The sequence below is a fragment of the Myotis davidii genome, unplaced genomic scaffold (assembly GCF_000327345.1).
Source record: "Myotis davidii unplaced genomic scaffold, ASM32734v1 scaffold175, whole genome shotgun sequence".
Classification (NCBI taxonomy): Eukaryota; Metazoa; Chordata; class Mammalia; order Chiroptera; family Vespertilionidae; genus Myotis; species Myotis davidii.
Genome location: NW_006286972.1, coordinates 3,334,369 through 3,346,637, shown reverse-complemented (window position 1 = coordinate 3,346,637; position 12,269 = coordinate 3,334,369). Strand labels below are relative to the sequence as shown.

Sequence of the window (12,269 nt, the reverse complement as noted above, 5' to 3'; positions counted from 1 at the left end):
GAACCTCTGCCCATGGGAGGCCCCTCACAGCCCCCAGGGTTCACCTGTGAGATCCGCAGGAACTCATGCGCCTTCTGCAGGCAGGACGAAAACTCGGGCCTGTGGTGTGCGCCCGCCTGGAAGAGAGGAGAAGCTGAGCCGCTGGCCACGGAGCCTGTGGGGTAGGCTGGTCTCCGGACGGCTGCCACTGCTGGGAACCAGGAACAAACCCACCCGGGGTCTTAGGTGTCTGCCGACAAGTCAGAAAGACGTGATGGAAAAATGGTGTGGGCAGGAGGAATGTCCACACCGCACCCGCCCACCCACACTCACAGGGTCCTGACCTGTCCGCGGCAAACCCCACATACGCTAGCCCGGCCCCACATAGCCCTGACCCCTCCTCAGGGCCCCCCAGAATTCCATGACCTCATTCCACCAGAATAAAAACACGCTCCCGCTTCTCTCTAATACATGCTCAGTGGCTCTTTTCAGTGTCCAGGAGGAGCAATTTGGGTTTAACAAGAGCCTGGAGCAGTCCCCACTGCCATGTCTCCCGGGGCAGCCTCTCCAGCCTCCCTGTTCCAGAAGGCTCCAAGCCAGCCCACCCCCCAGAAAAGACCCTGCTTCAGCCAATCCATCGCCAAGGCCTTGGAGCCCAGGAGAGCGAAGAGTCAGGGTCAGCAGGTGTTGTGTCCTGGGCACAGGGGTCGGTGCACAAGATCAGCTGGAGGCCGAGGAACAAGAAAACAGCCACGTACCTCCAGCAACGCCTGGATGGCGAACGAGGTGTCCCAGACCTGCGAGCCATTGGTGCCCTGCACACAAAGAGCGAACCATTAGAGCAGCCAGGCAGCGTCCTCCCAGCCGCCCACTGCCTCTCGGAATCTGTCAGTGCCGGAGGCTCCCACCGGCTCCCGCGAAGAGGCAGGAGCACCCTTCAAAGCCCATGATGGCTTGCGGGGGCTGGTCCTGCAGGCAGCCCCACCTGCCTTCATCGGGCCGCCAGCCAGGAAATGACTGTGTCAGGGTACTTCAGGGTTCTGACAGCCGACCCCTGTGGTCTCCACTGCCTGTGGCCTCTATCCACCCTATGACAGCCTCTGGCCCTAATGTGATGACCAGAAATACCCCCCACTTCTGAGGTGGTAAGGCCTGGCTGAGGCCTCGAAGGGGCTAGGAAGGCCCCCTCAAATCCGGGAGCCTGGTTCACTGGTCAACACTGAGGTCCCACCGGAACACCGATGACCAAACCCCAGTGAGGCAGCACAGGACTGTGACAGGCAGGTGGATAACTGGGATGGGAGTGGAAACACCTGAGCCCAGACCACCTGCGGCGCTAACAGGACAGCAGGATCGGGGCCCAGTGGGATGTGAGGGAAGAACTCGCACCACCAGGAAAACTGCCTGGCCTAAAGAAACCCGAAGGACATCAACCCTCGGGCCTAACCGCCGATTTGCTGAAAATACAGGGCCCAGAGGAAGAAACCGGTCGGATCCAGAAGGTGGACCCTTTAGAGCAGCGGTTCTCACCCTGTGGGTCGCAACCCCTTTGGCAGTTGAAGGACCCTTTCACAGGGGTCGCCTAAGACCATCCTGCATATCAGATTTTACATGACGATTCATAACAGTAGCAACATGACAGTTAGGAAGTAGCAACGAAAGTAATTTTATGATTGGGTCACAACATGAGGAACTGTATTTAAAGGGCCAGAAGGTTGAGAACCCCTGCTGTAGAGGCGGGTGGCCAGGAAAGAAGGCATTTGGGGGATGGCTAGCAGAGAGCACCAGCCACTGGGCTCTAATCCGGACGCCCACAAGCCAGCACAAACCCCACGAAGGCATCCCTGACTCCATGGTGGCAGAGACGTTGCCTAAAGACAAAGAAGCCCTCGAGCGCTGGGACGTGAAAGGGCAGTTGGCATATTCTGAAAATCCTTTTACAAGGGACTGGCGGTGTGGGAGTCAGGCGCTGGGAGAGGGGCTCAGGGCCTGCCTGGAGGGCACCGAGGTGAGCTTCTGCACTGGGAGTGCTGGCCCAGGACCCGTCCCAAAGGCCCAGTGGCCTGTGCAGCCCAAGGCCCCGCTGGAACCTCTGCATTTTCAGCAGACAAAACCCCTCAGGGTGGCCCAACGGCTCCAAGGCCTGCTGCTTCCAGGGCACCCTGTAGCTGGAGGTCAGCCCAAGAAGCCCTGCACTGTTGCATCCCACCCAGGGTCACAAACAGGAAATATGCTGGGGGTCTGGGAGGTGGGGTGATGGTGTCAGATCACCCACACATCCATACCGCACAAACCGATGGGACACCTGCAGAGCAAGGCGCAGGGGAGTGGATCTCAGGGCTGAGGGACGAAGCCATAAACCCTGAGGGTGGGAGCAGCTCCACAGGTGCTAGGCTGGGGGCAGGGCTTTCCTCCTACCTGAGGCCTGCAGTTCATTAGTCAGGCCATTGTGTGGGCTCTGAGGTCACTGTCTGCTCCTGGCCTGCAGTCCTGAACTACTCTGGCTCACAGACGCTCCCGCATGGTGGCTGCAGACCCCCTGTGCTCCTACGACCCTGGAGGACTCTGACCCTCAGCGCTGCCACAACCTGAGGGCTCCGGGCTCTCCTGCACACTTCCCAGCCCTGGAGGTGCACCGTGAACCCTCCCGAGACAGGATGGAGGGCCTGCAGCCGCTCATCACACTGCCAGGCCTTGTTAGGAGTGATTTGTAAATCTCAACAAACCCACAGGCAGGAATGGTTGCAGAGGAAGCCGGCAGCCAGCCCTGCAGCTCTCACCTGCATCTTCATGCCATCGAGGCCCAGCCTGTGAAGAGAAAAGCCAGGTCAGGGAGCAGAGCACAAAGAGCTGGGAGTCAGGCGGTGCCCAGAGCCTGCATGGGCAGGAGACTCAGGACAGCCCCTCTCCCCAGCCGGGTGAGGGGGCAGCAGGAGACCCCTCCAAGGCACAACCCATAACTGACCAGCTCTCCTTGTCACCAAAGCCTTCCTGACATTGCCTGAAGCTGCCCTGTCCGCTCACAGGCTTCCTGGTTCTGCCTCCTAGAAGCACCCAGTTTGCACTAAGGGGTGGACCTTTCCACTCAAACACAACCCTCCTCAGCTTCCATCGACCCTGAAACTACTGGTTCCAGTGTCACACCAGACGCCACGGCACCCTCGCTGGGACATGAAGGTAGAGATAGTCACACGCCTGCCGCTGCGGCTGCAGGGCCCACAAACATCTGCTCTGGGCTCTCAGCTACGTCAGTCATAGACAAAGCATAACACCAACCAACCAGGCCCTTCCCGCCACACTCACCAGAGGTAGTCGGGGATCCTGGAGACGTGCTCCTGGAAAGCACAGGAGGCCGGCCCGTCCACGTGCCAGCGCACGAGCATGTTGATGGTTTTTGAGATCTGCAGGAGACGGGACTGTCAGGGCTTTGCTTCACACCAACCCCACCGAGGGCCCAGCACAGCCCCCACAGGCCAGACCGGGCCTCCTGGTCTACCCCATGCTTCCCAAGCACACACTGCTTCCAGGCCTGAGAGACAGAGCCCCCGTGTTGTCCAGGAAACCTGGTCTCCGAGGGAAGTGGGAAGGGGCAGAAGGTGTGCGCAGAGGAGGGAGGGAGACCTGTAGGAGGTGTGAGCCCAGCGAACTGGCAAGCGAGCAGGGTGCCCGAGTGGGCTCGTGGGGACAGAGGGGCACAGGGGAGATGCAGGCCAGACCTGCCTGCTCAGAATGGCATGTTCTAGAGGCCCAGACCTTCCACTCTGGGATCTCCTAAGGCAAGATCCAACTAAAGCCTACGTCTAACTTAAGTCAGACGTGCTTTACGCACATTAAATCAAAGCCGAGAGTCACAGTGCTGCTAAAAGGAACACAACTGACTGCGCTGTGGGGCATCATCATTTTCGATCCACTGGGGTCCCATGAGGCCCAGAGGGTTCCTGGGAGCAGGGTCGGGAGTGGGGCTGGGTGGCACTGCACTGACTGGGAGACCTCACGAATCCCCCGTCATGCCCCGCCAGGGCTCAGAACTGCTCTGCCTCCTGCACCCGTCGCCCATGGCCTTGAGCCGGCCTCCCCCACCCTGCACTGGCCGCTGTGCACCTGGCCACAGGGTCCCACAGGTGTGTCCACGCCTGGCCCCAAAAGGCAAAGCCAGGTCAGGAGCCCAGAACCTCAGAGCAATGAGAGTTCCACGTCACGGGGCTCGGCAGGATCCAGGAATGGAACCCACGCACCCCTGCTGCTCTCACCCCCATAAGGGAAGGGCAGATAGGAGTTATTAGGAGTGGGGTTGGCCAGAAAGATCCCGAGAAAGTGGCCTCAAAGAGCAGTGTTCAGACACACTAGGTCAGCGGTTCTCAACCTGCGGGTCGCGACCCCTTTGGCGGTCGAACGACCCTTTCACAGGGGTCGCCTAAGACCATCCTGCATATCAGATTATTTACATGACAATTCATAACAGTAGCAACATTACAGTTATGAAGTAGCAACGACAATAATTTTATGGTTGGGTCACAACATGAGGAACTGTATTTAAAGGGCCAGAAGGTTGAGAACCACTGCCCTAGGTGGTGGGGGTGGGAGGAGGGTCAAGCACACAGGTGGGGACTAAATGGGGTCCTGTTGGAGCAGAGACCGGTCTCTGGGCCTTCCTCCTTGGGTCCTCGTCCACCCCAGGGCTGCAGTCTAGTGCCCACTCAAGGCTGACACCCAGCGGATTAGTGGCACTGACCGGGCCAATGCTGATGCACTTGGTGAAGCGGTCATCGGCCACGATGTGCTCATACAGCTTCCGGATGGCCCGCTGCCGCAGGCTGGCGCTGTGGTGGCGTTCGTACAGGTTGAGGATTACTGTGGGGGCAAGGGCATCAGCAAGCACGGGGCACAGAGGAGCTTCTGGCCTCAGCCCAGCCAGGCACAGGGCCACTTGGGCCCTTCCAGCCTGCCCTGCTCTGCCTTCCTTTCTGCTGTCCTCCATGCCCCTCACACCCCACACCCTGCCTGCCCCCACACATTGGCATGCTGCCCTGCCATGTTAGGAGGGCTCTGTGAATAGAAACCCAGTTGACAGGACAGGGACCCAGCGACCACCCAGGGCCCCACACACCGCATGCAGTGCCAGTCTCCCGGGAGTCCCACAGGGAGGTGAGCCTGGACTGCAGTCTCTCCCCCAAGGAGGAATGACTGCGCCCTCCAAGGCCCTCAGCTCTAAGTTCTCTCCTCTAGGGGCCCAAGCCCCAGGGTCACTCCAAGGGCAGGGCAGGTCTGCTGGACACGAGGTGCACACAGCCGGCTCCTCACCACATGACCCACATGACGGTGAGAGAGAAAACTCATCGCCACCTCAGGTGTCAGCTGGCCCCAGGGAGGCCCAGCCAGCCCCAGGGAAGCACCCACCATACATTGCACGGAGCAGCCAGCTGTGCGGCGTGTAGAGATCGTCAGGGGCCACGTTGTTCCTCTGCGCTGGCCAGTCGATGCTAGCATAGTCCTCCACATAGAGCTCCTGGGGGCGACAGCACCTCAGCACCCACTGCCTATAGCTGTCTTCTCCCTCTGCCCCCCGAGGGCACGCCCTGATCCACACCTGGCACCCCCACCCACCTCAGGGCCTGCTTCCCAGGGACAGGTGCCTGCACCCCATCCTACCACAAGAGGCCCTCTGGGCAATTCCTAAGGGGATAGGAGAGGGAGGCCTCACCCTAACCCAGGGGTGGGCAACCTCTGGCACCCGTGCCAAACATGGCACGCCAGTAACTTTTGCTGGCACATGAAACCCTCTCTTATAATCAATCTTCCATTTACAATTTTTTTCTTAATATCGACTTTTTTATTTTTCAGATAAATCCAGTGTAGGTGCATCTTAGATAAATAATTTTACACAACAGGTATACATTAAAAATAAATGTATTTTTCATCATCATATACTGTGTTTTTGTCACTCGAATGAATTTTATTATTTCTTCAAGGTTCTTCACATACATACACCTTAAGAGATATCAAGTAGGCGTAACATGTTCTCAAAAAATTAGGGTTGGCACGCAGAAGAATTTTGAGTCAGAGATTTTGATGGTTTTGGCATGCACTCACAAAAAGGTTGCCCACCCCTGCCCTAACCTCAGGGGGCTCAGTGCTGCAAGCCCATGGGACCAGGCGAGCACAGCTGACCTTGAGGATGACCCAGGCCCAGGTCCTCACCTGGCGCAGGCTCTGGACCAGCGGGTCCTCCTCAGCATTCAGCCGGGTGGCATAGCAGTAGCTCATGGGCAGGTAGACCTGACGGCAGTGGCACCAGAGTGTGGAGGGGTGTGCAGGCATCCAGTCAGGAAACAGCCTGGAGGGGGGACAGTGGATAAGCAGGAGCCCCAGCCCCGCCATCAGCACCACCACAGCCCCAGGCCCCCCAAACATGGACTCAGAGTGGCCGAGCACAACCATGCTCTCAAGGGAAGCGGTCAAACCCGCTTCTTGGGCGCCCCACTTCTGGTTCAGCCAAATGCATCCTGAAGCCAGGAGACCGCGGCCCTAAGGTTCAGGACTGTCTGTGGTTTCTCAGTAGTGGCAGACAAACCACGGTAACATGGAACGTTAATAGTGAGAAACGGGTGAGGGGTCTCTGGGACAGGTCTGGATTACCTTCGCAACTTTTCTGGAAATTGAAAACTATTCCAAAATGAAAAGTTTACTTAAAACGGTTAGGCCTGAGCCTTTGATCGTGACCTCCACACATGTGTCTTCTGACATCAGCAGAGCCAGGCCACCTTCCCGGGTGGGTGAGTGCCGGGGGTATTTTTTCTCCCCTCCCCTTCAAGCCCTCGTCCTCATATTCAGGGCCCTTACACACTGGTGAGGTTCACGTCCAATTGGCAAGCCTGCCAGTGAGGAATGCTGTAATGGCCCCAAGACACGTGCCGGACCCTTCCAGATTGGCTAACCTTGAGTAACAGAGCCCCTCCACCCACTTCACCTTGCTGTCCCTCTGCCACCACCACCCCGCCTCATGGCTGTGGAGGCTGGGCCCTCTGCCCTTCCAGCAGAACCCCGCTGTCACTCCCCAGTGGCCCCTTCACCATGTGCCCTTCCTCCACCAAAGTCATCTAACACAAGCCCCCCCCTCCCCTCCCCCCCCCAACCTCCCCGATGCTCCGAGGGACCACACCCTGCTGACAATGCTCCACGGGCCCTGTAACAGCCCAGCAGGGTGACCCATCCACCACATGGCCCAACCCAGGGCACCCCCATCCTTCCTTCCAATATTCTTCAGGCAGGACCCGAGGGCCCTGTCATTCCATTCAGTAGGGCAGCAGGGACCGGGCTGCCATGACCCCGCAGAGGCGAGCCTACCACATCTCCGGGAACAGGGTGTTGAGGCCTTCCCAGCTGTAAACGTTCAGAACAGCCAGCCAGAATTTCCCCCAGGAGGGGATGGCCACAGCTCCACCTGGAGAGAGAACAAGCCCATGTTATCTCCCTCCAACTGGACCCTCGGGAGTCATGCGTGCCCTTCTTGTCTGAACGGAGAGCAAAGGCTTCCAAACCTCACACAACAACCCCAGGGTCGGTCAGCAGCTTCCCCAACAGGAGTGTGTGCAGCCCCAGGAGAGGCATTCACAGCCCGGCCTTCAGGAAGGGGACACACAGGCAGCTACCTGGGAAGGTGAGGGGCCCAGATGCACACAGCAGCCTGTATCACATGGGCCTGGAGGCGATGAGGGGCAGTGAGCGCACATGCTCGGCCTTCTCTTAGGGCCACTTAGGGCTGCCCCTGACACGTGTCCACACTCAGCAGGCAGAGCGGCCACTCAGCAGGCAGGGCAGGACTCCAACCTGGCTGTCAGTGACACTCTGGCCCAAGTTGGAGCCACGCCAGAGCACAGGTCCCCGGCACAGAAACACCATCCCAGCTGTGCTTCACAGGAGGCCTCGCCCAGACGCACGTGTTCAGAAGTAAAAAACCCAGGAGCCACCAGGGAAGCAAGTGTGGCCTAAACACATTCCCTCCCTCGGCAAGGAGCCTGAAAGCAGCTGGTGAGACCAGAAGCTAACGAGGAGGTCACTGCAAGCGCGACACGTGAGAAGACTGTGGGATTTCATTAGGATGCACACAGGTTAGGGATGGCTCCCAGAGGGACATCCCAGGCGCCAGGTGAAGGATGAGGAGGAACTCCCACAGCAGTGGGGTGGGGTGGAAGACAGGATCCCAGGCAGAGGGAGCAGCATGCAGAGCCCTGAGGCGCGAAGGGACTTCCAGGAGCTGACAGGAGCCCCTGTGTGTGAGCACCAGAGCAGGAGGACAGGTGGACGGAGGAGTGGCCACGAGAGACAGGTGGGGAGGCCTGCCAGGCTCTGGAGAGCAGCAAGAAAGGTCTCAGGTCAGCGGGAGCCATGGAGCCTCCCCAGGACTGCAATGAACAGCCTTCAGAGCACACAGGCAAGGGGGGAGGTGCTACCTGCTAGAGCCCACCCTGCAAACAGGAGAGTATATGGTTATCTTAATTTGCTTTTTCAAAAACTACCGGTAGGGTTACACCGTTTCTACTTCTCTGCTTTGATGAATTCCCTGTTCACGTGTTTCGCCCACTGATTCAGGTGAAGGGGCATCTTTCTATTTCTCATTTGCAAGAACTCATTAAGCAGAGTAGCCTGGACCGTCAGCATGTGCTGTGCAGGGCATACCTTTCTTGTGAAGAAGATTCCGTGCGCGTACCAGGTCGGGGTCGTCAGGCCCAACACCCAGGATTCTCAGGGACACATAGTTGAGGGCCGTCCCAAACACCGTGGACTTGTCCTCAATGTGCCTATGGGAGCGGGAGACAGGGTGGGAAAGTGACACCTTTTATTACTGCTAAGAAATTAAGCAATGCTTTCAGTTCAATGTCCTCGGGAGGTGATGAGGGGCAGTGAGCACACATGCTCGGCCTTCTCTTAGGGCTGCCCCTGACATGTGTGTCCCCACTCAGCAGGCAGGGCAGACTCCCACCTGGCTGTCAGTGACACTCTTATCCAAGTTGGAGCCACCCCAGCAGCACAGGTCCCAGGCACAGGAATGGAACACATCCTACACCGACATAACAGGACAACACAAGAAACACCCAGAACAGCCACCTCCCATGACAACCAAAACCGGCCCTGCAGAACCTGACTGCCTCCTCTGCTTACTTCCCACACCTCAATCAACATAATCCATCTAAGCCCCATTCAGCACCGTGGCACACAGAACACCGTGCAGGGCAACGTGTAAGGGCACGCTCCCACCCTGTGCAGTCATACGGCACTGGTGACACCTCAGCATCTGTCATGACGTGCTGGGACCCACAGGCCAGAGCTGGGGCTCACAGGCCTGTTGAGAAAAGCTGAGCTGTTCCCCTAGGGTTCTGTAATGGAGGCCGGTGGTGTGGATTTGGTCCACCAGAGCCCACAACCAGGGTGGGCAGGCAGGTGGCCACCTTGGGGGAGGGTCCTGATCCCAGAGCAAGCCCTGCCACAGAAAGGCAGGCTGAGACGAGGGAGAGCTGGCCAGCCCCAGCTGCACCTGTTGCCACCCCAGAGTCAGACAATTTCCTTCTGCCTTCGTGATAAGAGCCAGATGGTTCTCACTGCAGGTGAGGGGCTCAGGTCTCTAAGCCGGTCATGCAACCAATTTATAACACAAGCTGGGACACTGGCCACGCCCCCATCCAGGCCAGGTTCACAGTTACAGTCACCCCGCCCCTCGGTAGGTGCGTGTCCTACACAAGAACATCTGTGCACATGTATGCACACATGGGCAGTGACAGGGCCGAGCAGACTCACAGGCCCCAGCCGCCATCCGGGAGCTGCACCGACCGCAGGTACCGCACCATCTCTCCTTTATATCCAGCTGGCAGAGGGATGCGCGCCACGTGGCATGTGATCAGGAGGCCTGTGTGACAGAAAAGATGTCTGCCCCTGGGAGCAGGCACTCGGCACTGCGAATCCCGACCCCTTTCCTCCTAGGACCCCTCCTGACAGGGAGCTATTCCCAAGGTTCTCCTTCGCACAGAAACAAGCCTGGGAGGGCTGCTCCTCTGGACCCCGAAACCAGTGCTCACCACAGTGATGCACATACGTGCACATATGTTCAAACCAGATTCCAAAATAAAACCAAAAAAAAAAAAACCCAACAGATTCCCATCCTCTCCATGTCACAGGTGAGGTGGCCGAGGCATCTGAAGTCCTATCGCCTTGCCCAGGGTCAAAGCAGACCAGGGAAGAGTCTCCACAGGCTCCAGGTGGGCCGAAGAGAAGACAGAGCCCTCGACGTGCTCCCAAGGGCAAGTCCGTGCCAAAAGACTGTTTCTTTAGAGAAACATTTACAGGATGTCAGAGTTTTCTGTTTCTGTTTTTTTAGGGTGCAATAGTCTTGTCGAGCCAAACTAATTCCGTGCCGGGAGGGCCCAGCAGCAATGTTCCTGGCACTCACCAACCCGAACCTGTCGCTCACCTGGCTGAGCTCCTGCAAGGTGCATTCACATGCCAAAGCAGCCCACAGGGAGCTTAAAGATACCCACTGGCCACCCTGCCTGCCACCAGCACCTTTGCACAGGCTCAGCCCTCCGCCTGACTTGCCTGGGATGCAAGAGCCACCCCTCCCCCAGCCCCAGAGTGCCCTTGCTTCCCTTGTCACAACACTGGGCTGGCCGTGCCTTCGCCCCCCTCTCCCAGCACCACCACCAAGATAACTAAGGTGCAGGGTAACCCCTCCCCCGAGCCCTTTTCCAAGTGAGCTCCTGGGTGCAAAGCTACTTGCTCATTCACACCACAGACATACACCAAGGGCTTGAACCAGGTCAGGCCAGTACCCCGATGATGCCCCAGGGTTGCCTCGCCCACGGGCCCGGGGCAGCACCCTCCTACCTGGCAGGAGGAAGAGTGGGCCGCCATAATCACCCGCCCAGTGCCCGTCCTCGGCCTGCAGCCCCATGTAAAATGTCATCCCATTCAGAGCCCCCTCATGGGCTGTGTGGGGTTTGGACAAGTCTTTAAAGTAGCTCCCCTGCAAAAGAAAAGAGAGATGAGACCTGAGGGGGTCTGTGGCCAGGCTAAAGGAGCCCTCATCACTTACAGCCCAAGCCGAAATGATGAATCTGAATTGCTTTAAAAGTCTCAGCTGTTCCAATTAAAAAAATCTGAAACTCTTTGATGATGGCATTACCATCTCAGCAAAGTAAAAGGACAGCTGTGGACTCTCATGGTTTTGCTTTCCAGCCAAACATATTTGCAAATTTCTTCACAACTTCTCCAAGTGCCCAAGAGCGTGGGGGGGGGGGGGGGGGGATCCCACGCAAACCTGAAATTCAGGCCTCTCTCTCTCTCACAGGAAAGGGCCAGAGGACCACACAGCAACTGGCGGCCCGGGCACAACCAGGAGACCCATTTACACTGCATACTCTCTGACTAGCTGAATTTCTTCTATGACATTCACTGGATCAAAAATACTTTTTCTGCCCGGGCCAGGTGGGTCGGCTGGTTGGGAGCGTCGGCGCATGCCCCAGACGGTGGCAGATTGGATTCCCAGTCAGGGCACACACCCAGGTCACTGAGGTCAGGCTCTGTCTTATGGGGTCCCCCTCTATGATGTTCCTCTCTCTCTCCCTCCTCTTCTCTCTAAGTTCAGTAAGAACATATCCTCCGGTGAGGATTAAAAACTCACACAAACCCAACAACATTTTTTTCTGAATAATAAAAAAATAAAATAGAGCAGTTTCTTACCGACGACTTACTGATAGAGGAATTGAAGCAAAGGGGTCCATTCAAATCACGCCCTGTATATATACCAGCTGATTCCCCGCAGGAACCAGCCTCAGGGGCATGTGGCCCCGGCCCCACACTGCACATCCCTCCCACTTCAACAAGGAAGAAGACACCCTCTACGGGCAGCTTTTGGAAACTCCCTGCTGGTCCCCGGTGCTCCCGGCTAAGGATCAGGGACGTGAGCAGGAGTCCCCGGCTGTGTGGGAAGCCCTCGAGCACCCACCGTGTCCAGTCCCAGGGAGTGAGCTTCCAGCGCAGTCTGCCCGCGGCCGGGGTGGTCCTCTTCCTGCAAATAGGTCCACACCTGCCTCCCCCTCTCATTGCTGAGTCGCCAGCGGCTGAGGTCAGTGGCGGGCTCTGTCTTATAGGGTCCCCCTCGACGACGCAGACACCTGGAAACGATCACGAGTGGCCATCCTGCCTCCTCTTTAGCTCAGAGCCCAGAGGTCTCACCTCCCGCAACGCGCAGGCAGGAAACACTCTCAGCGCCACTCCGGCCTCTCGCTGCTGCCCCGTTA

The 12,269-nt window shown here is 58.0% G+C and overlaps 1 protein-coding gene across 1 annotated transcript in view; it reads right to left on the bottom strand.

Annotated features, from left to right (window-relative positions):
* LSS (lanosterol synthase (2,3-oxidosqualene-lanosterol cyclase)) overlaps window positions 1-12,269 on the bottom strand; it is a 22,933-nt gene that overhangs the window by 10,409 nt on the left and 255 nt on the right. The window contains exons 2-13 of the mRNA XM_006758772.2: window positions 11,975-12,143; window positions 10,855-10,993; window positions 9,772-9,880; window positions 8,656-8,777; window positions 7,324-7,420; window positions 6,178-6,313; window positions 5,377-5,485; window positions 4,712-4,830; window positions 3,283-3,380; window positions 2,760-2,787; window positions 738-794; window positions 45-116 (exon numbers count right to left, since the gene is read on the bottom strand). Coding sequence (XP_006758835.1) covers window positions 45-116; window positions 738-794; window positions 2,760-2,787; window positions 3,283-3,380; window positions 4,712-4,830; window positions 5,377-5,485; window positions 6,178-6,313; window positions 7,324-7,420; window positions 8,656-8,777; window positions 9,772-9,880; window positions 10,855-10,993; window positions 11,975-12,143 — 1,255 coding nt within the window. The remainder of the gene's footprint in view (window positions 1-44; window positions 117-737; window positions 795-2,759; window positions 2,788-3,282; window positions 3,381-4,711; window positions 4,831-5,376; window positions 5,486-6,177; window positions 6,314-7,323; window positions 7,421-8,655; window positions 8,778-9,771; window positions 9,881-10,854; window positions 10,994-11,974; window positions 12,144-12,269) is intronic.